This window comes from Apodemus sylvaticus, chromosome 10 (assembly GCF_947179515.1).
Source record: "Apodemus sylvaticus chromosome 10, mApoSyl1.1, whole genome shotgun sequence".
NCBI lineage: Eukaryota > Metazoa > Chordata > Mammalia > Rodentia > Muridae > Apodemus > Apodemus sylvaticus.
Window position 1 is genome coordinate 55,645,300 of NC_067481.1, and position 19,699 is coordinate 55,664,998.

The 19,699-nt window shown below is 42.8% G+C and overlaps 1 protein-coding gene across 5 annotated transcripts in view; it reads left to right on the forward strand.

Moving 5' to 3' along the window:
* The window catches only part of Ndel1 (nudE neurodevelopment protein 1 like 1), a 49,556-nt gene extending 29,857 nt beyond the window's left edge, over window positions 1-19,699 (forward strand). For 4 of the 5 annotated variants that reach the window (XM_052196909.1, XM_052196908.1, XM_052196907.1 and 1 more), the window contains 6 exons: window positions 1,658-1,806; window positions 2,806-2,942; window positions 6,586-6,759; window positions 9,833-9,924; window positions 12,821-12,972; window positions 19,432-19,699. In XM_052196909.1, coding sequence (XP_052052869.1) covers window positions 1,658-1,806; window positions 2,806-2,942; window positions 6,586-6,759; window positions 9,833-9,924; window positions 12,821-12,972; window positions 19,432-19,522 — 795 coding nt within the window. In that variant the 3' untranslated portion in view covers window positions 19,523-19,699. Of the gene's footprint in view, window positions 1-1,657; window positions 1,807-2,805; window positions 2,943-6,585; window positions 6,760-9,832; window positions 9,925-12,820; window positions 12,973-16,179; window positions 16,215-19,431 lie in introns of all 5 variants that reach the window. The other variant, XM_052196910.1, reaches the window with a different exon arrangement.

Genomic DNA, 19,699 nt, shown 5'->3' on the forward strand with positions numbered 1-19,699 from the left:
GAGGCTTTAGAAGACTATTTCCTTCTTTTAGAAATAGCATATGGTTTTAAAATAAAATAGAGTATCTTTTCTATTCTTTGACCATTTTATGTAAACAGTGTATTACCATGTCCACCCCAGTTTCCCCCTCTCCCTCAGATACTCCTAACATGGTCCTCTGTGCCTTTGTCTTTTGTCTCCCCTATAACCCACTGAGTACAGCTCTGCTGTGGTCTTCCCTGTAACCCACTGAGTACAGCTCTGCTGTGGTCTCCCCTGTAACCCATCAAGTACAGCTCTGCTGTGGTCTCCCCTGTAACCCACTGAGTACAGCTCTGCTGTGGTCTTGCTGACTGATCTCGTTAGCTTGCTCCTACACGGTCTTATGTAGGTGACTATAGCTGGTGTGATTGCAAGGGCCACGTTGTATCCAGAAGACAACATTTTAAATATTTTACAAAACTCTTTCTCATCCTTTAGTTCTTACATTCTTTGCACCTTCTCTTCTCTGGGGTTTCCTGAGCCTTGTTGGTGGGATAGGCTAGCCTTGGTGGTGTTAGAGATGTCCCAATTAGGGCTGAGCACTTGTGGTCTTGCTCTGGCCAGTGTTGACGGCAGTACTGATCTATGGCTATAAGCATGTGTTTAGGCAGATAGACACTGTTTAGCCAAAAAACTATAAGCAGGTACCTCACTATGTGCTGTGACCTTTTGACCTGGTTTACAATACCAGGCATGAATTCCCTTCCACAAGGCAGGCCTCAAATCTGATCCCAAAGTGGTTGGTTACTCCTGTAACCTTCATACTGTTATTGCATTAGTGGGCACATCTGGCCTGACAGGTTAGTACCGGTGTGTGTAGGGTGCTCTGCTGGCTAATACCAGCAGCCTGTATGGCATCTTTTGGCAGTGAAAGCTGCTCAGTTGAGCTCTACCTTGTATGTCCTATAGCTAATAGGTGCTGTGTCTCCAGTAGTAGGGTTTTAATATCAAGTTCTGGTGGGTAACTAAGAGTAATATCAATGACCTTGTGATTTGAGGGCCTCTTGGGCCCTTGAGTATTTCTGTTGAGAAAGTATGTGTTGGGAGCTGGAGGAGGTTGTGGAAAGAGTAGAGGTTTGTACTCTGAATGGTTTGTGCTTTACCTTGCGTTGCACTCATTTTGCAAACCTAGAGGTTACCCCATCAGGTTTAGGTTTTCTTTTTAAAGATTTAATTTTAAAATGATGCATCTATGTGGCTATTACATGTGAGTTCATTACCCACGGAGGCTAGGAAAGAGCTTGGGTCTCTCGGAGCTGGAGTTACAGGTGGTAGTGAGCCACTTGACACGAGTGCAGGGAACCAGATGCTGGGCTTTGCCAGAGCATCACTTCCTCTTAATTTCAGAGTTATCTGTCCAGCTCCCAGGTTTAGAATTTGAGAAAAGGATTCTATTATTTTATTTTCAGAAAGATCATTTTTTTTTTCTGAGAGAGAATTGTTACTATGTTCATTTTACATGAATTAGGGCATTTAGAGTGGTTTTGTCCGTCCATGCAGTTTAAGGAGGGGTGCCATCAACTCAGATTGTGGTGAAGTCTTCTGACCTTTTTTTCCTCCTTTAATTTGGGAAATTCCTTTATTAATAGATGATTACATATTAAGAACACATCCTTTTCTGCACCTCTTTTTTCAGGAGAAACTGGAGCATCAGTATGCACAGAGCTACAAGCAGGTCTCAGTGTTAGAGGACGACTTAAGTCAGACCCGGGCCATTAAGGAGCAACTGCATAAGTATGTGAGAGAGCTGGAGCAGGCCAATGATGACCTGGAGCGAGCCAAGAGGTAAAGGGTACTCTGCATGCTGTGAGCATAACCAGTTGTCCGCTCAAGCTTTCACATAAGTCCTAGCAATCTATTTCTCCTTCAGTATTTTATGTCCTTTGTGACTAATTGGATTTAAAGGAGTCGAAATAAAACAACAGGCCAGGCTTGGTGGTACACACCTTAAGTCCCAGTATGTGGGAGACTGAGGCAGGAGGATCTCAAACTCAGAGATCTGTCTGCCTCTGCCTCCAGAGTGTCTCTTGTTATTTTTTCTTAACCACTCTAACTCATATTACTTTATAATTATTGCCTAGTATTTTTCTTTTGTACTTATCGGTTGACTCTTGGTTGACATGATGTTCGTCATTGTCCTTGTAGCTGATCCTTAAGAGGACTTGCTATGATAAATGCTTTGGTAAAAAGAATGTATAGCGTGTTCCAGGGCAGTTCTAGTTACTGTGGGAACTGGGAAAGCCTTTTTACAAGTTGGGGGCGGAGTCTGCAAAGAAGAAAAGTTAACTAGGTGAGACAATGAAAAGGCTGAGAGGCAGGAAGGTGTTTGAAGTATTTTATTAAGAGGTTATTTTAGGACTTGAGAAACCACTCAGCAAAAGGTGCTGATTGCTCTTCCAGAAGTTCTGAATTCAATTCCCAACAACCACATGGTGGCTATGGGATCCTATGCCTTCTTCTGGTGTGTCTGAAGACTGCTTCAGTGTACTCATATACATAAAATCAATCAATCATTCAACCAATCATTCTAAAAAAAAATTTGGAATTGGTATTCTGAGTTGTAACTTTAGGTTGGAGAATTTTATTTCTGTAGCAGATACCAGGGATTGGGAGCCCACAAGAGTAGGTATGTGTTAATTTTTGCCGAATGGAGTGAGATCATTCTCCAAATTGGGTCAGGCTGACTCGGTTAAGAATGGCAGGAGATAAACTGATTGCTTTCTTTTGTACTAGCTGTTTGTACATGCTGTCTAATTTATAGGCTTTAAATAATTTTTTTTAAAGGGCAACAATAGTTTCACTGGAAGACTTTGAACAAAGGCTAAATCAGGCCATTGAACGAAATGCATTTTTAGAAAGTGAACTTGATGAAAAGGAATCTTTGTTGGTCTCAGTACAGAGATTAAAGGATGAAGCAAGAGGTAAGCTTTATAACTTAGTGAGTATTTATCCATTTGCCTTGTGCCTGAGTAAGTGCAAGGACTGACCCTTTGATGGTGCTAGGAATCACACCCAGGTCTTGAGCATGCTGGGTAAGCACTCTGCCTCCGAGCTACATTTCCAGCCCTCAGTTTCTTGGAAGCTCTAGTTTTATGTCTTTACATACCTTCCAGTCACTGTGCCAGTGCTTTTAACCTGGTGATTTATTTCATACCCATATCCTCAGTGCCAAGAAGTAGGAATGACCTCCATACTCCAGATGAGAAAAAGGAGGCAGGCACACAGTTTGAGCTTTGTCAGTGTTGTGCCGCTCACAGTTGGGATTTTTTTCTTTATTAATTGTATTTAAATAACTTGATGTTATTTACATAGAACATGTATATATGTATATATATGTTGCTGTTTACATATTATACATGTAACTAGTACACACTTTCTTTAAAACTTTTCTCCCCAGAAACAGTAAAATTGAGAGTATTAGAAACAAGGAAAACCCACTAACTGTGACATAGTTTACTTTTTTATGATTGAATATAAGTATGTCTGTATATTTTCCCTTATATAATTCCCGACTTTCCTATGAGTAGACAAAAATGGACACATACATTCTCTTTTATTTTATATTCAGTGTTTTATCTACATGTGTGCCTGTAGGCCAGAAGTGGGCACCAGACCTCTTTATAGATGATTGTGAGCCACTATGTTGCTGGGAATTGAACTCAGGACCTCTGGAAGAGCAAACAGCCAGTGCTCTTAACCGCTGAGCCATCTCTCCAGCCTTGGTATGGCAAATTTTTAAAGTAGGCTTTGGGTCTGGAGAGGTGATGGCTCAGCAGTGAAGAGCGTGTGTCCCTGCTCTTGTTTCCTCTATGATACCCTGAATCTCATCGTGCTAAGAGGAGACTCCTACAGAAAGTGTGTTTAACTATATGCCATCTCTTTTTATAGATTTTCAGTGCCTTTTTATTTTCTTTTTCCTGAGGGTGATAGATTCATCTGAAGGTTTTCTTCTTTTTTAAGTTAGAGATTTTAAAAGGGTTGATTTATGTCTTAGGGTGGTTTGGCCACATGCATGTGTACCCTTGCATGCTTGCTGCTCCTGGGAGCCAGGAGAGGGCCTCAGCTGCCTAGAGCTGGAGCTGTGAGCCCCAGGTGCATGCTGGGAATCCAGCCCTAGAGTGCTGAGCTACCTCTCCAGCTCCTGAGGAAGTGCTTACATTTTTGTAATATATAAAGTATCAACTAGGTATTGTTTGTTTATAGACTTTGTTTTACAGTGGTAGGCGTTTACACAGGGCCTTGTCAGGACAGGCAAGCCCTACACCTCTGGCTCCATCTCCAGTCTTGTTCACTGCTGGTTTCATCATTTATTCTGAGGTGGTGGACAGTGCTACTTGGCAAGTGCTCTACCCTGAGCTGCTGTCCCAGCCCCTCACTTACTTTAATTGCAGTCAAAACAACCACAAAAACCCAAAACCAAAACAGAACATTACAAATATAATATCTTCTCTATTTTGTTTTTTGAGGTCTCACTATATAGCCCTGGCTGGCCTAGATCACACTATGTAGACCACATTGACCTCCAAATCAGAGATCTACCTGCTTTTCTACCCTCTTAAGTGCTAGAATTAAAAATTAAAAGTGTGCCACAATACTGAGATGGTTTTAAAATTATTATTATTTATGTGACTGGTTTAACTTTAGTGTTCTTAACTTTTGTTTATGTTGTTCTAACCAGATTTTTTTATTTAAAGCTTTTTTTTAATTGCATTTGTGTGTGTACATGTGTGTGTGTAAGATGCCTGTGCCTGCCTGCATGAGTGTAAAAGCATGAGTGTAGAGTTCAAAGGACAACTTTTGAGAATGTGTTCCTTCCCCTTTCTTACAGAAAATGGATTAAAAAGTCCACTTCATCTCCTTTGTGGATGGGCTGTGGGGTTGCTTGCACTTTAGTTCCTGTGAACAAGGCTGTTGTGGATATAGGTTGCACATATCAGTTTGTAATCGTTTTGACTTTTTTGATCTCAAAAGTGGCATAACTTAGCATCACTTGTTTTGTTTTTATTTCTCTTTTTTATTTTTTCAAAACAGGGTTTTTCTGTGTAGCCCTGGCTGTCTTGGAACAGCTCAGGCTGGCCCCAAACGCACAGAGGTCTGCTTGCATCTGCCTTCCAAGTGCTGGCCTTAATTAAAAGCCTGTGCCACTGCTTTGTGGCCTGTTTTTTTTTTCTGAAATAGGGTCTTTCTGCATAGCCCTGGCTGTCCTGGAGCTTTCTATGTAGACAAGGCTGGCTTTAAACTCTTAGAGATCAGCCTCTTTATATCCTTTTTCTTTTAACATAAGATATTTTTTAGGGTAGTTATATAATTGGAAACATTAAAAATTCAGTATTGAAAAAGGATTTCATAGTGGTAGTTTAAAAAATTTGAGGTGTGGTAGTACATGCCTTTAATCCTGGTACTTTGGAAGCAAAGACAATTGCATTTTTGTAAGTTTGAGGCCAGCCTCATCTACATAGAGAATTCCAGGCCTACCAGAACTGTATAGTGAGAATTTGTTTAAACAAAATAATAAAAATATATTTAAAAAACTGGGTTGGAGAGATGGCTCAGTGGTTAAGAGCATTCACTACAGTTCTAAAGGTCCTCAGTTCAAATCCCAGCAACCACATGATGGCTCACAACCATCTGTAATGAGGTCTGACGCCCTCTTTTGGTGTGTCTGAAGACAGCTACAGTGTACTTGCACATAACAATAAATAAATCTTTGGGCTGGAGCGATCTGGGGCCAGAGTGAGTTGAGGTCCTGAGTTCAATTCCCAGCAACCACATGATGGCTCCCAAGCATCTGTACAGCTACAGAGTACTCATATACATAAAATAAACAAATCTTTAAAAAAAAGCTATAAAACTTTTAAAAATTTCATGGTTTTTGGTGGTAATCTGCATATGCAAATATATATGCAAAGTTGGTTAGGAATAGTTCGCGTTATTTAGTTTCACTATGAGTTCTATATGTGTCCTCTTTTTTTTAAGATTATTTTATTTATGTGTTATGTTATGGTGCCTGCAGAGCCCAGAAGAGGGTATCAGATCCCCTGGAGCTAGAGTTCTAGGCATTCTTATGACATGGAGTGAGGACTGAGCTTGTCCAATGGAAAAGCCATCTCGTCAGCCCTTACTGCTCAATTTCTTTTTGCCTTTGGGCATAATACTGTTCTCTGAGAGGTTATATCTTTTTAAAATTATTTTTACTTTGTGCGCACGTGTGCACGCATGCCCGAGTGTGCGTGTGTTGCCCGAGTGTGCCAGCCACTGTGGCAGTCAGAGGACACCTTATAGGGATTGGTTCTCTCAGTCTCCCATGTCTATCTCAGGGATGGAACTCTGGTTGTCAGGCTTGGTAACAAGTGTCTTATCTATTAAGCCATCTCACTACCTCATATTTTTAAGTTCTAGGGGAGTTCACATTTTTGTTCCAGAGATAAAAATTTTCAGATCAGAAGCTTGTTTTGAGAAATAGTAACTTAGGAGGAATGTCTTTTTGATATTTTGGTTGGGACTTGCAGGATATATTTGCTCTCTCTAAGGAGGATCCCTGCTTTTGTTTACATCATTTCTCAGATTTAAGGCAAGAGCTAGCAGTTCGGGAAAGACAACAGGAAGTGACCCGCAAGTCTGCTCCCAGCTCTCCAACTCTGGACTGTGAGAAGATGGATTCTGCTGTCCAGGCTTCGCTCTCCTTGCCTGCAACGCCTGTTGGGAAAGGCACAGAAAACAGTTTTCCTTCACCAAAAGGTCGGTATCTCTCTTTAAGGCCATGTTAGATGATCAGGTTTAAATGCATTTGCGGGTATAGCAGAGCTGCCACAGTCCAAGCATGAATTTCAATTTATAGATTCCCGTTACTGTAGAATCCAGGAAGCAAGGGAAGACTTCTTTCTCCAGGTCACTGATATGTAGCAATGAGATGATGCCTGCACTCAACAGAAGAGCAGCTTAAGTAAAATTTTAAAAAAGTTAAAATTTGGGGGCTAGAGAGATGGCTGAGCGGTTTAGAGCACTGACTGCTCTTCCAGAGGTCCTGAGTTCAATTCTCAGCAACCACATGGTGACTCACAACCATCTGTAATGGAATCTGATGCCCTCTTCTGGTGTGCCTGATGATAGCTACAGTGTACTCACATAAATAAAATAAATAATTCTTTAAAAAAATTTTAAAAAATGTTAAAAGTTACTTATTTATATATTTTTCAAGACAGGGTTTCTCTGAGTAGTTCTGGCTGTCCTGGAATTCACTCTGTAGACCAGGCTGGCTTCGAACTCAGAGATCTGCCTGTCTCTGCCTCTCAAGTGCTGGGCCGTGGTGGCGCACGCCTATAATCCCAGCACTCTGGGAGGCAGAGGCAGGCAGATTTCTGAGTTTGAGGCCAGCCTGGTCTACAGAGTGAGTTCCAGGACAGCCAGGGCTATACAGAGAAACCCTGTCTTGAAAAAAAACAAATCCAAAAAACAAACAGAAAAAAAAAACCCCCAACCAAAACAGAAGTACATGTTCTTACAGATTCCTTCCTTCCTTCCTTCCTTCCTTCCTTCCTTCCTTCCTTCCTTCCTTCCTCTGTCTGTCTGTCTGTCTGTCTGTCTATTTTGTCTTTTTTGGGCCTGGGTATTGAACTCAGAGCTCTGTGTGTGCTTGGCAAAAGGCACTGACACTGATCTATATTCTCAGTTCCATGTAGAAAACTGAAAACACACAAAAAATAAGTTTTTCAGAGGGTTTTATCTTTATTTGAGTTATTCCTTACACATTTCTTTGCTACCATAGATTGGTGTTTAGTTTTGAGACACAGTCTCACCAAGCCTAGGCTTGAAGATTACCGTGAATGAATTCCTGATCTTTGAGCCTCTCCCTCCCAGGTTCTGGGATTGCAGGCATGTACTGTCACCCCCAACCTCTCATGTTAAGGTTTTGATCCTACCTTAATAACTATTTCTTGCTTTGGCCATTTAGTAAGTCACAGAGAAACAGGCTTTCTACACAGATAGGAAGAGAACCTGGAGTTACTATTTAGGTTGATAAAAGGTTGGCTCAAATAGAACATGCTGTTGGATGGGTCCTGAACTGCCCACATGGGGAACTGTTAAGATTCATCTTGCCAATGTGTCTGTTAATGCACATAAGGAGGTAAAGCGTTCTGCAGCCAGCCTCAGAGCCTTGCTGTGCAGTAACAGAGCTTTCCAGTTCCAGCTTGCTTAGGTAGTCTGCAGCTCATATCCTAGCTTACACCGCTCCCCATGCCCTCCTGCCCTTCTCAAAATACATTTTACCCTCTAGAGTGAGAGGAGGCTCTCTGGGCAGTTAGGACAGCATTTGCTGTGTTTGTGCTGCTCAAGTAGCCAGAAGTAATTGGTAAACTTTATATTCATTATAATGAATGGTGAAATTCAATTTCCTGTGTCAGTCACAGTTCATTATTGAGATTATTATCATGCTGATTACTGGTTTGGCATAGTATTTCTTTCATATATATGTGTGTGTGTGTGTTTATTTTATGTATGTCAGTGCATTGTAGTTGTCTTCAGACACACCACAACAGGGCATCAGGTCTCATTACAGATGGTTGTGAGCCACCATGTTGCTGGGAATTGAACTCAGGACCTCTGGAAGTGCTCTTAAGCACTGAGCCATCTCTCTAGCCCATCAGCACTGTCTCTTCTCTTCTTTTCTCTTCTCTTCTCTTCGCCATTTTCTTTCTTACTTTTTTTTTGAGATATGGTTTCAGTCTGTAGCCCTGCATGTGTTCTCTCTCTCTCCCTCTCTCTCTCTCTCTCTCTCTCTCTCTCTCTCTCTCTCTTTCTTTCTCTCTCTGTTTTTCTACACACACACACACATACCAGGTTGGCCTCAACCTCACAGAGATCCCCCTGCATATACTCTACCCATATACTGTACCCAGTTTGCCATATTCTTTTATTTTTTCTCAATTGCAAGTAATTTTTTTTATGCAATATTCTGATCATTTTTCCTCCCTTAAGTCTCCTCCCAGACCCTCCCCATCTCCCCACCCTGCCAACTCTACACTCTCGGTCTTAGGAAAACAGGGAAATTCAAACAAGCAAGAATAAAACAAAACTAATGAACTAACAAAAACAAAAAAACAAAAAACATGAGAAATGCATACATATATATACACACCCACCCCATAAAAATACAAAACTGAAAATGGTAATGTAAAGGCAAAAGACCAGAAAGCTGAAACAAAGCAATGTGAGACCAAAAAAAAAAAATGTCTAAGAATACCTTTGGATTGGTTTGTGTTGGTCATCTGCCACTGCTGGGCATAGGGCCTGCCTTACTGCAAGTGTGGTATATCGATCCTGTGAAATGCCCTTGGAGACTAATTTTTCTTTGTGGATGGTCACCAGTTAGTTGGCGATAGCTCCTTGGTTAGGGTGGGGCTCATGTCTGTGCCCCCCTCTCAGCACCGGAGTTCTGGCTGGTTTGGACCTGTGCAGGCACTGTGCATGCTGCCAGTCAGTCTCTCAGTTCATCTGTGGCATGATGTTCTTGTGGGGCATCCTTGTAGCATCTGTTAGGGTGGCGATGGGCAGCCCTATGTCTGCCTTCTCAGGATCTCCAGAAATAGCTGTTGAGATGCTTAAGGATCTTTGTCCTTGCAGCAGTTTGGAGAAGTGACACACTGATGCAGTCTAATGGTTAGCTTCTCTATAATGCTTCTCTTTATACTTTGCCTATACCTCGAGTCAGTATCATATTGCTTCAAATGTGTTTAGCTTTGTAACATCATCAATACAGTCCAAATATAAATGAAGCTGCTGATGTCATTACTCTGCTTTTCTCTTTCTGTAGCTATACCAAATGGCTTTGGAACCAGTCCACTAACTCCTTCTGCTAGGATATCAGCACTAAACATCGTGGGAGATCTCTTGCGGAAAGTAGGGGTAAGCATTCAATTATTTAGCACTAGGTGTTTCCACTGCAGATGGGGTAGTGTTGAACTGCCTCTTTCCTGTGGTGGAGTCATATGAGGCTGAGAAGCACCACATGCACTGATGAGCAGGGACCAGACCTGAGACAGCCCCAGTCCTGGGTGTAAGGCAATTCTGGAAGCTCCTGGGCATCGAGGTTGCCTGTGTAACTCTCTCCATTGCTGCTGTCTACAGTGCAGCACCTCAAGTTCTGTTCTTTGCCCCTGGCTCTTATTCTTGTGTTTTTTCCTTCATCTTGTATTTTGTGGGATGTGTGTGGCTTGGGGCATTGCCAGACACTCTTTATCTGGGACTGATTGCTCTTGGGATACCTCAACTTCAGTGCCTCATTCTTGGCTTTAAACTTGATTTTAGTAACTTGTCTTTTGAAATATGACACTGGTTGTTTATCAGTTTTTAAGATTTATGTATTTTATAATTTTATATGTATGAGTTAGATGTATATTTGTGCACTGTGTGTGTGTGATGTCTGCTGAGGTCAGAGAGGGTGTTGGATCCCCTGGTGCTGGAGTAAACAGATGGTTGTGAGGTGCTGTGTGGCTGCTGAGGCGCAAACCCCAGTCATCTGCAAGAGCAGCAAGTGCTCTAACCTCTGAGCCAGCTCTCCAATTTTGAGTTTTCTTTCTGTCTTTTTTTTTTTTTTAACAAAGTTTTTAAAAATTGTGTGTGTGTGTGTGTGTGTGTGTGTGTGCATGCATACATGCAAGCCCTTAGAGCTACTAAATACCACATTTGGCTTTTTTTGTTTGTTTGTTTTTTGTTTTTGTTTTTGTCTTTCTTTCTTTTTTTTTTTTTTTTTTTTTTTTTTTTTTTTTTGAGACAGGGTTTCTCTGTATATCCCCGACTGTCCTGGAACTCGCTCTGTAGACCAGGCTGGCCTCGAACTCAGAAATCCGCCTGCCTCTGCCTCCCAAGTGCTGGAATTAAAGGCATGCGCCACCATCGCCTGGCTGTTTTTTGTTTTTCAAGACAGGGTTTTTCTGTATAGCCCTGGCTGTCCTGGAACTCACTCTGTAGCCCAGGCTGGCCTCAAATTCAGAAATCCACCTGCCTCTGCCTCCCAAGTGCTGGGATTAAAGGTGTGCACCACCACTGCCTGGCTTTTGTTTGTTTGTTTTTAAAGATTTATTTATTTTATGTATATGAATAAACCATTGCTTTCTTCAGATACACTAGAAGAGGGTATCAGACCCCATTACAGATGGTTGTGAGCCACCATGTGGTTGCTGGGAATTGAACTTGGGACTTCTGGAAGAGCAGTTGGTGCTCTTAACTGCTGAGCCATCTCTCCAGTCCAAGGCCATTCTTCATATTACATCTTTCTTTTACCACCACCTTTGTTGTCTTTGACTGCGTATGTACTCTAGATATTCTGCCTGCTCTTTATTCCTGATCAAGCTTCTAAAACTGCTTGGTAATGTCAGTGTGATCAATCCAAGGTGTGCACTGCTCTGAATTTTATTTGAAGCATTCAGTGCCAGCATGCTCCCCCCCTCAGATTGCCCTCTTTACTTGGTGTCCCTAATGCTTTCTCTTGTCTGTCCCCACCCTGCCACCCATTTCTTTGTCTTTCCTTTGTCCTTTCTTTCAGTGATGGTCTTGCTGTTTACAGACATGGTTTCATTTACCACTGGATGTTGAGTTTCTAAATCTTAATAGCTAGACCATTTTTTTTTCCCTTTGAAAAGACCCAGGGTTTGTACGAGCTGTGTGTATCACTGACGCCTGGGACATAATTTTTACCTGCCATGTGACAGATGCCCAATGGATACTTACACGGAGGGTAAATCCCTTCATTGAGTGTAGGAAATTAAAGGCTTTAGTATGCGTTTATTCACAAGTCAGAGTATCCTAGAGGGTCATTATTTCTGTCATTAGTTAACTAGCTCATTGTACTTTTACCATAAGGAGGGGGCAGAAGAAAAAAAAGTTTCAGTTTTTGGTTCTGTTCCATATGTTTTTATTGAAATGATGGGGTAGGATGTCCATACAGATTCAGGAAGTATGTATTTTCTGTGGATTTCTAATTCTTTAGTCTTGTGAATTGGAATGGACTGCATTCTTTTTCTCATTGTGACATGTATTTTTCCCTTTTTGGGAGCTAGTGGAAAGATACTTCATTTGGGAGAAATTTTGTTGGGAGAGAGGGATTCCATGATATCTAGGTGTGGAGAGATGGGAAATTCCTTTTCTTTCACATTAACTGTTTGCATGTGACAGGTGTTGTAACAGGTGTAAAGGTAACAAGATTTAGAGGTAAACGATAAAGGGGCAGTATCATTTGCAGGTGGATTAATTATAGACAAAAGGTATCAGGTATACAGTTTATAGTACACTATCACAGAGAAAATGGATCACTTTATGTTAGATGGGAAATGGATCTGTTCTGATGCAGTGGAAAAAATACACGGAAGAATCTATAGAAAGGGTGGGCGGCATTAAAACCACCTTAAGTTGATGACTATTTGCAGTGCTTGCTGCACAAATGCACAAAAGTTCTCATCTCAACCAACACTGTAGAACTTAACAAATAATGGATGAAAGGTCTGGCGTCTTTACCTACCTACCTACCTACCTACCTACCTACCTACCTACCTACCTACCTACCTACTGGTACCATGGTTTTCTTAGGTGTGGATTCTATGTGTACCTCAGTGATACTGAGAGGAAAAGATAAATTTCTGAGCTCATTAAAAAGAGTGTAAGTGTTCCTTGTTCTACTAGAAAGACAATTGATTGTGACCATTATCCTGGAGGCTGAAGCCTGCCTGAAATAGAAATGGTTTGAGATGCAGATTTTTTTTCTGAACAACCACTGTTTTGACAGCCATTCCTTCTTTCTTTGTAGGCTTTAGAATCCAAGTTAGCAGCTTGCAGGAACTTTGCAAAAGACCAAGCATCCCGCAAATCCTATGTTCCAGGGAGCGTTAACTGTGGGGTAATGAACAGCAATGGCCCAGAATGCCCAAGGTCAGGGCGAGCAACTTTCTTCCATAAAGGGTAAGTCCTTGACTTTTTTTTTTTTTTCTCCTTCTAGGGCTAAAACAAACCTAGGGTTTCATATGTGCCAGACAGTAATTCTGTCACTGAGTTACAGTCCTAATCCTTGGACTCACTGATAAGTTTTAGTAAGTTTACAAAGTCTCTTTTGTTATTTTTTGGATTTGGATTTTTCAAGACAGGGTTTCTCTGAATAGCCCTGGCTGTCCTGGAACTCACTCTGTAGACCAGGCTGGCCTCGAAATCAGAAATCTGCCTGCCTCTGCCTCCCAGAGTGCTGGGATTACTGGCATGCACCACCACTGCCCAGTGTTTACAAAGTCTTACAAAGTGAGGTTACCAGAGTCTTGAAGGTCACATACACTGATAAGTTTCCCTGCTCTTCTTGTTCAAGTCAAGTCCCAGAGGACAGAGATCTGTTATTGTCTTGTGGTTCCCAAGGAGTTTGCTGCCCCTGGAATCTACAGCTTCTGTCCTGGGCATAGACTCTTCAAAGCAACTGTGCTGGGCTCAGGAGAATCTGCAGAGCTCTTGTGGGCCTGCTCTCCAGATCCTTATAGCTTGGGAGACTCAGCAAATCTTCTTTAAGGGAAGGGGAGATAATTTATACATAGTTTGTATGGCAGACCTTTTATTTGAATATTTTAGAAAAATACAAAGTTCTAAAATATTTAGATACTGGGTCATATACAAGTGAGATTTCAAGGCCAGCCTGGTACTTAGTGTGTTTCCAACTTTACGCTTAAAGCAGTGGTATATTGTTAATGAAAACATTTCACTTGGTATAGAGTGTGTGCAGTAAGAAGTCAGCTTCCTATTTTTATACTATTGTGGTCATTCCTTAGAGTTAATTTGCAGACATATAAAAATTAGATTTTTATGCGTCTGCTGTAAGCTTCTTACAGCACACCTATGAGGGAACAGTTTCACTATCGCTCAGGAGTTTGCCTGTTCTGTTCTGATTTACATTGCCAGTGTCTTTCCATGCCAGTCTGTTTCATTCTGCCTTGTTCTGTTTTTCCTTTAATGTACATAGCGAGCTTCTTGTTATAGACATGACTTAACACGGGAAGCTTATTATAGGGAACTTATAATCAGTCTGCTGGTCACGTTACCTCAGATAGTTGTTCCTGGAACAGCAGCTGCTGTGATCACGATCCCTTGCCATTGTCTCTTGGGAGCAGAATAGGCAGCTTTAAAAACAAAACAGAACAAAGTGGGGACAGCGCTAGAAAACATCACAGTATTTTTAAAGGTGCTTCTATTTCTGATGTCAATAGTTACGGCTTGTTTATGGGCAACCCGATTGTTATATACAATGTGCTCTCTCTTTGCTGCTATTTTGGTTTTTGAAATAGTCTCACTATCAAGCCCTGGTTGTCATGGAACTCATTGTAGACCAGGCTAGTCTGAACCCACAGATCCACCTGCCTCTGAGTGCTGGATGGAGCTACAGGCTGTACCACCATGCCCAGCTGCAGTCTGCTGTGGAAAAAGAGTTTTAAGGCCAGACATAGTGATGCGTGCTTTTAATTCCCAGCATTGGGGAGGTAGAGGTAGGCAGATCTCTGTGAGTTCAAGACTGGGCTACAGAGTGAGTCTAGGAGAGCCAGGGCTACACAGAGAAGCGAGAAACCATGTCACAAAAGAACAAAAACCAAACTAAAACAAATCCCCCAAAAAAGAATCGCTCATCCTGTAGTGGATAATTGTGGCCTGTCTTGAAAAGTATACAAGGACTTCTTCCTACTAAAAACGCATTGTAAAATAATGATTTGTAAGTCATTACAAATCATTAGAACTGTTTTAACTCTGTTCATGTTTTTCAGGTAGGCTGTGTAAACTTAACTTCCATCAGGCTAGGGAGTGCACATTTTTGAGCAGGGAACACGACGTGGACAGCATGTCTACAATAGACTAGCCATTCCCCAAATGACACAGAGGAAGTGTAAAGGAAGTCTTCAAGAGTGTTGGAAACTTGGGATTACTCCATAGTCTGCCTCTGGAATCATGTTTCTTGGCGGGCCGTAGGTGGCATCTTGCAGTGTGAGAGGCCGAACTGTTACCTGGGAGCAGCTAGATGGCAGCTCTCCCCAGCTGAGCTGCACCGGGGGAAAGGGCAGAGCCCTCTGCTTTTTCCTGACAGAGCCACTTGTAGTTACTATTGATGTTTAATTTTAAATTATGAAAATTTTATGTTATACTGTTTCAACCAAGAGTGAAATATGCTTTTATGGATTGGCTTTTGATACAGTGTTTGCTTTATCTAACAAGTGGATTGTGGATGCGCACTGCGGTGTTAACCGCAGCTGCTTGAGGGATCAGCGTGTCCTCTGCTCTGGAGGTCGCTCTCCCATGCTCTGCTGTGACCACATCCTTGCTGCTTTGCTTTCCTTCCGCCTGTCTTGTGGCTGGCCTGGCTGCTTAGTTTCTCTCAGGTGCTGACTAGATAACAACTAGGATGTCATGTTTCAGCTGTAAGAGGAAAGAGCAAATGGCCTGGTTCCTTGATACGTTATCAACTCTGGCTTGTTAAAGTAAAGCCGGTCTTTGTAGAAATAGGAAGTGTGGCTTGGGACTTCAGCATCTGAAAAGCCCCATTTTAGAACCTTGGCTGTGGCTGAGCTGCTGGTTTTGCTTGCCCTTTGCTCATGATGAGTATGTCTGTAGCTCCATCACAGTAGCGTACTAGTGTGACCAGAGACTGACAGGTCGGTTTCTGGAAGGTGGAGAGCATGTATACTTCATATCGCTCACAGTCTTCACAGGGCGGTGCAGCCCTTGCCACGGAAAACTGCACACGCCTCGCTGGGCCTGCGGCCTTATATGATTTAAAAGTATTTTTGCAGATTCTGATTATATGAGGACTTCTTAGAACTAGGATTTTTGTCTTCTGGGATTTCTACTAGGCCCTCAGACGCAGGCTGCTGTGCCTGGTTCCCTAGTTACTCCACCACTGATCCTCTTTCTGTTCTTGTCTTGAGGATATGCAGTTTGTGTGTTAACTTGAATTTGCTCTAAAACATTTTATTTTCTTTCATAAATTTAATTTGGTTTTATTTGTGTTACTTGCATATGGTGCAAGTTGTGGACAAACCAGTCAGGTTTTTCTGGGTCACGTGTAGGTAGGTGTGGGTTCATTTCAGGGCATGATGTGAAAACAGTGCTTGTATTGCTGTTTAATGATTTTTCCTTTTTTTTTATTAGGCAAGAAAAAGTCATATTTCCCACGTTGTTCATGGGTAACTCAATTTGTTTGCTGTGCTTTCTTCTCTGTCTTAATCATGCTGTGTGGTGGAAGACACATTAACAAACTGGTTTTACTAACTGCATGGGGTGGCCTCAGCTTTAACCAACTTTTAGCCCATGAATGAGCTTTCCGTTCCTGTTTGATTTAACCATTGCTGTGACTTGCTCACACACACTGCTGCTGCTCTGCAGGACAGGAGCCCACCAGCAGCTGCATGCCTGTGGTCTCAGCTAGCTGAGGGCTAAGGCAAAAACTGGCCTGAGCTCAGGAGTTTAGGCCGCTGGCATCAGGGTGAGACACCACTTCAGCAAACGCTCAGTCTAGTACTCTGGGTGGCTGAGAGTCTGCCTGTGGCACTCTCGTTATACGGCAGACTAAGTGTGAGTTGAGGGGTGGAGGCAGTGCCAGGATCTCATCTTACTGCCGTCATGGGGATGGGCTCCTCCTGCCTCGAGTTGCTTCTCTTCTCTCCTTTCAGGACCTGAAGATAATGAGCTCCCCTTCCCTAGGCTTGCTTCTGCTTCCACATTGAACTGGGATGGCAATTGGGAGGTGTGGAGGCTCCCCCTTCTCTCTGAACTGTTGATACAGCCTGGCTAGAGGACTGGGGCTGCCTGGAAGGGCTCCATGCTTCTGTTTACACACAGCGGCAGGGCTCTGGCTGCCCTCCTCACAGGTTCTCATGTTGCTGCTCTGACAGGCTGAGCTTTGTTTAGGATAGACCGTCCTCCTGACCCACTGAGAAGTGCAGCTTCTCTCGCTAAAGCATCTTTCTGGATTTGCAGTCAGTTTTATCTTAGCTAGACTTGGAGTGTAAAGTCATGAATTGCATGTCTGGAGCCTACTTTTGCATACTTGTTTCCTAGGGCTGTCTCCATTCTTACCTGTACCTTCATTTAACTCTGGGCATTTATTTCTTTACATCTGCACCTGGTATTTTCAAAGGTTTTTCTTCTTTTGGGAATCTTCCTCATTGAACGAATTTAGCTTCCTGAAAGGACTTCTCCAAACCAAAAATCACTACTGGAGATAGCTTTCTTTTTTCTGGTTTTAACTTCTTACCTCTTGATTCAGAAGAGAAGTGCTAGGTGAGACCCTCTGCTCAGTCCACTGCTGAGTTCTCCTGTTCACACAGAGAGAGATATTACTGACTTTCCACTAGAGCTCATATATACTGAGAACATGGAACTGGTTGTTCACTAAGGGCTTCTGAGTGGCTTGTGACTAGAACCTGGGAAGGGGTAGGACACCTACTGGCAGCTGGGGCTGAACAACTCACTCACAGCTCTGTGGGTGAACCTGGGCTAATGATTGGATATTCTCTTGGTTTGTTTCCCTCTATAACAATGGAGAGGAGCTTGATCCTACTCTAAAAGTGCATTTAATTTAGTCCTGTACTGTTTTCTGTGTGAGGGACTTGTGGTTGCTGCTTTTGCATACCCCAGCACACCATATGACAAACTCTTGGCAACCTACAATGTGCCCCTGTCTGATGAGTTTCTATAGTGTAGCCGAGGACAGGAATGGAGGTTCGTATGTTAGATACTAGGTGTCCTTTGTAGTTCTTCCTCTGGTGGTCTCTACTGGCAAGTGACAGCTGGAGTTGTGAGGCAGGTACTGCCCAGGCAACAAACTGCCTGAGGCTTCAGGAGGAGCACAGGCCTGCAGCTCTTGGGAAAGAAGATTTAAAGAGAGAAAGCTCTGCTGCCAAGTAGAACAAGGCGGAAGTAGAACAAGGAATGAGGCTGGGGCTGGAGTAGGGGAGTAGGGTGTACCCTGCTGCTTTTGGTTTCTGTGTATGGCTTAATGCAGATTTCAATATGGGCTGTGTTCAGTCTCATGAAACATGAACTCTTGTTTCCTGGAATTAGCTGTCAAGTTCCTCTGCATGTCTGTTTTTGTGTGCCATTGGTGACTGCCTGTGAAACAGTGGTCTTTGCAGGGGATACATGGCTCACTTTTTAGAGAACGTCTCCGTGTGAGCCTGTATTCTGCTCTGTGGATCCTTCCACAAGCAAGTGGGGGACAGTGCTGGGCAAGAGAGTGATGCATTGTGGCCCCTAGAGTCACCAGTGGGATGGGTTGTCCTACCAAGTGTCTTAGACTAGAAAGGCTGAGTTGCCTCCTGAGGTCTGTGTCTTGCCCTCTCTTTTCTCCTTCCCCTTTCTGCTTCCTGTGGCTGCATGCTGGTGGGTGGACTTGGGGTGCCCTCCACCTCACTGGGTGTGCCTGGATGCTGCCCCTTCTGTGGAGCTGGGTTGCTCTATTTAAGAAACAAATTTTCTCATCTGGCTTTGCTTTCTAAGCATTATTGTTTTTCACCTTGAGAAACTGGTATAGTAATAGATTTATAACATAATAAATTATAAACTAATAAAATTTATCTATAGCTCAGAGAAGAATATATTTTGTTAAAATTTTCTTCTATGACATAGATGATTATATATGTGTATATATAATATGTATATATAGTCTATACGTTATATATTTACATGTGTGTAAACATCTATATTCATTCTAGACTTAACCACATAGATCATAGTATCTGTGTAAAAGGCTAGACTAGAATAGAACCTACGCTGCTTGCATTTTCTCTTTCTTTTTTGGGACGGGTTTGTTTTGTTTTGTTTTTGTTTTGAGACAGGGTTTCTCCATGAAGTCCTGGCTGTCCTGGAACTCCCTGTGGACCAGGCTGTCCTTGAATTCACAGAGATCTGCCTGCCTCTGCCTGCCAAGTGCTGGGATTAGAGGCGTGCACTACCCACCCCTCTCTTTTCTTTTAAATAAACACCGAACATAGGCAGTTTAGGTACCCTGCCCTTCTTCCTTATGTCATCAATACATTCCGAATAGTTTCCTATTAAAAGTACTGTAGAATACATTCTTAATAGTAGGATTTATATTTCATTGCTTTGTTGTATAATTATTTAATGAGCTATTGCCAGACATTTGAGACCGTTTAATGGTTAAAATCAAAATTAGAATTTGTTTACGGTGGCCCATATGGCAAAGTTGCCTAGAAAGGAGTAGTACATGGTCTCAGTACCCCAGAACTGAGAACAAGCCAGTCTCCAGTGCTCTGAGTAGTTGGATCCTACTGTGGGTAAGGAAGAGGACTAGTTACAGCAAGCAGCTAAGTTTCCTGTGTGTAGCGTGATCTTAAATGAGCCTCTTTCTCTTCTTTCCTTGCTGTTCTGGTCACCCCACAGGGCAGTAAACGGCTTTGATCCAGCTCCTCCTCCTGGGCTGGGCTCCTCACGCCCATCGTCAGCACCCGGTATGCTGCCTCTCAGTGTGTGAGTGCCCGGCCTCCAGGGGGGGCCCTGCCCTCTTCCAGCAGCCCAGGACACCTACGCCTCGTCCCTCGGTGCCTGGATCCAGCCCTGTGCCCCTCTGTCCGCCTCTTCACCACTGGCAAAGGGCAGGCTGCATGCAGTGGCGGCTGCTGGGCCCTGCCCAGCCCAGGACTCTGCGCGA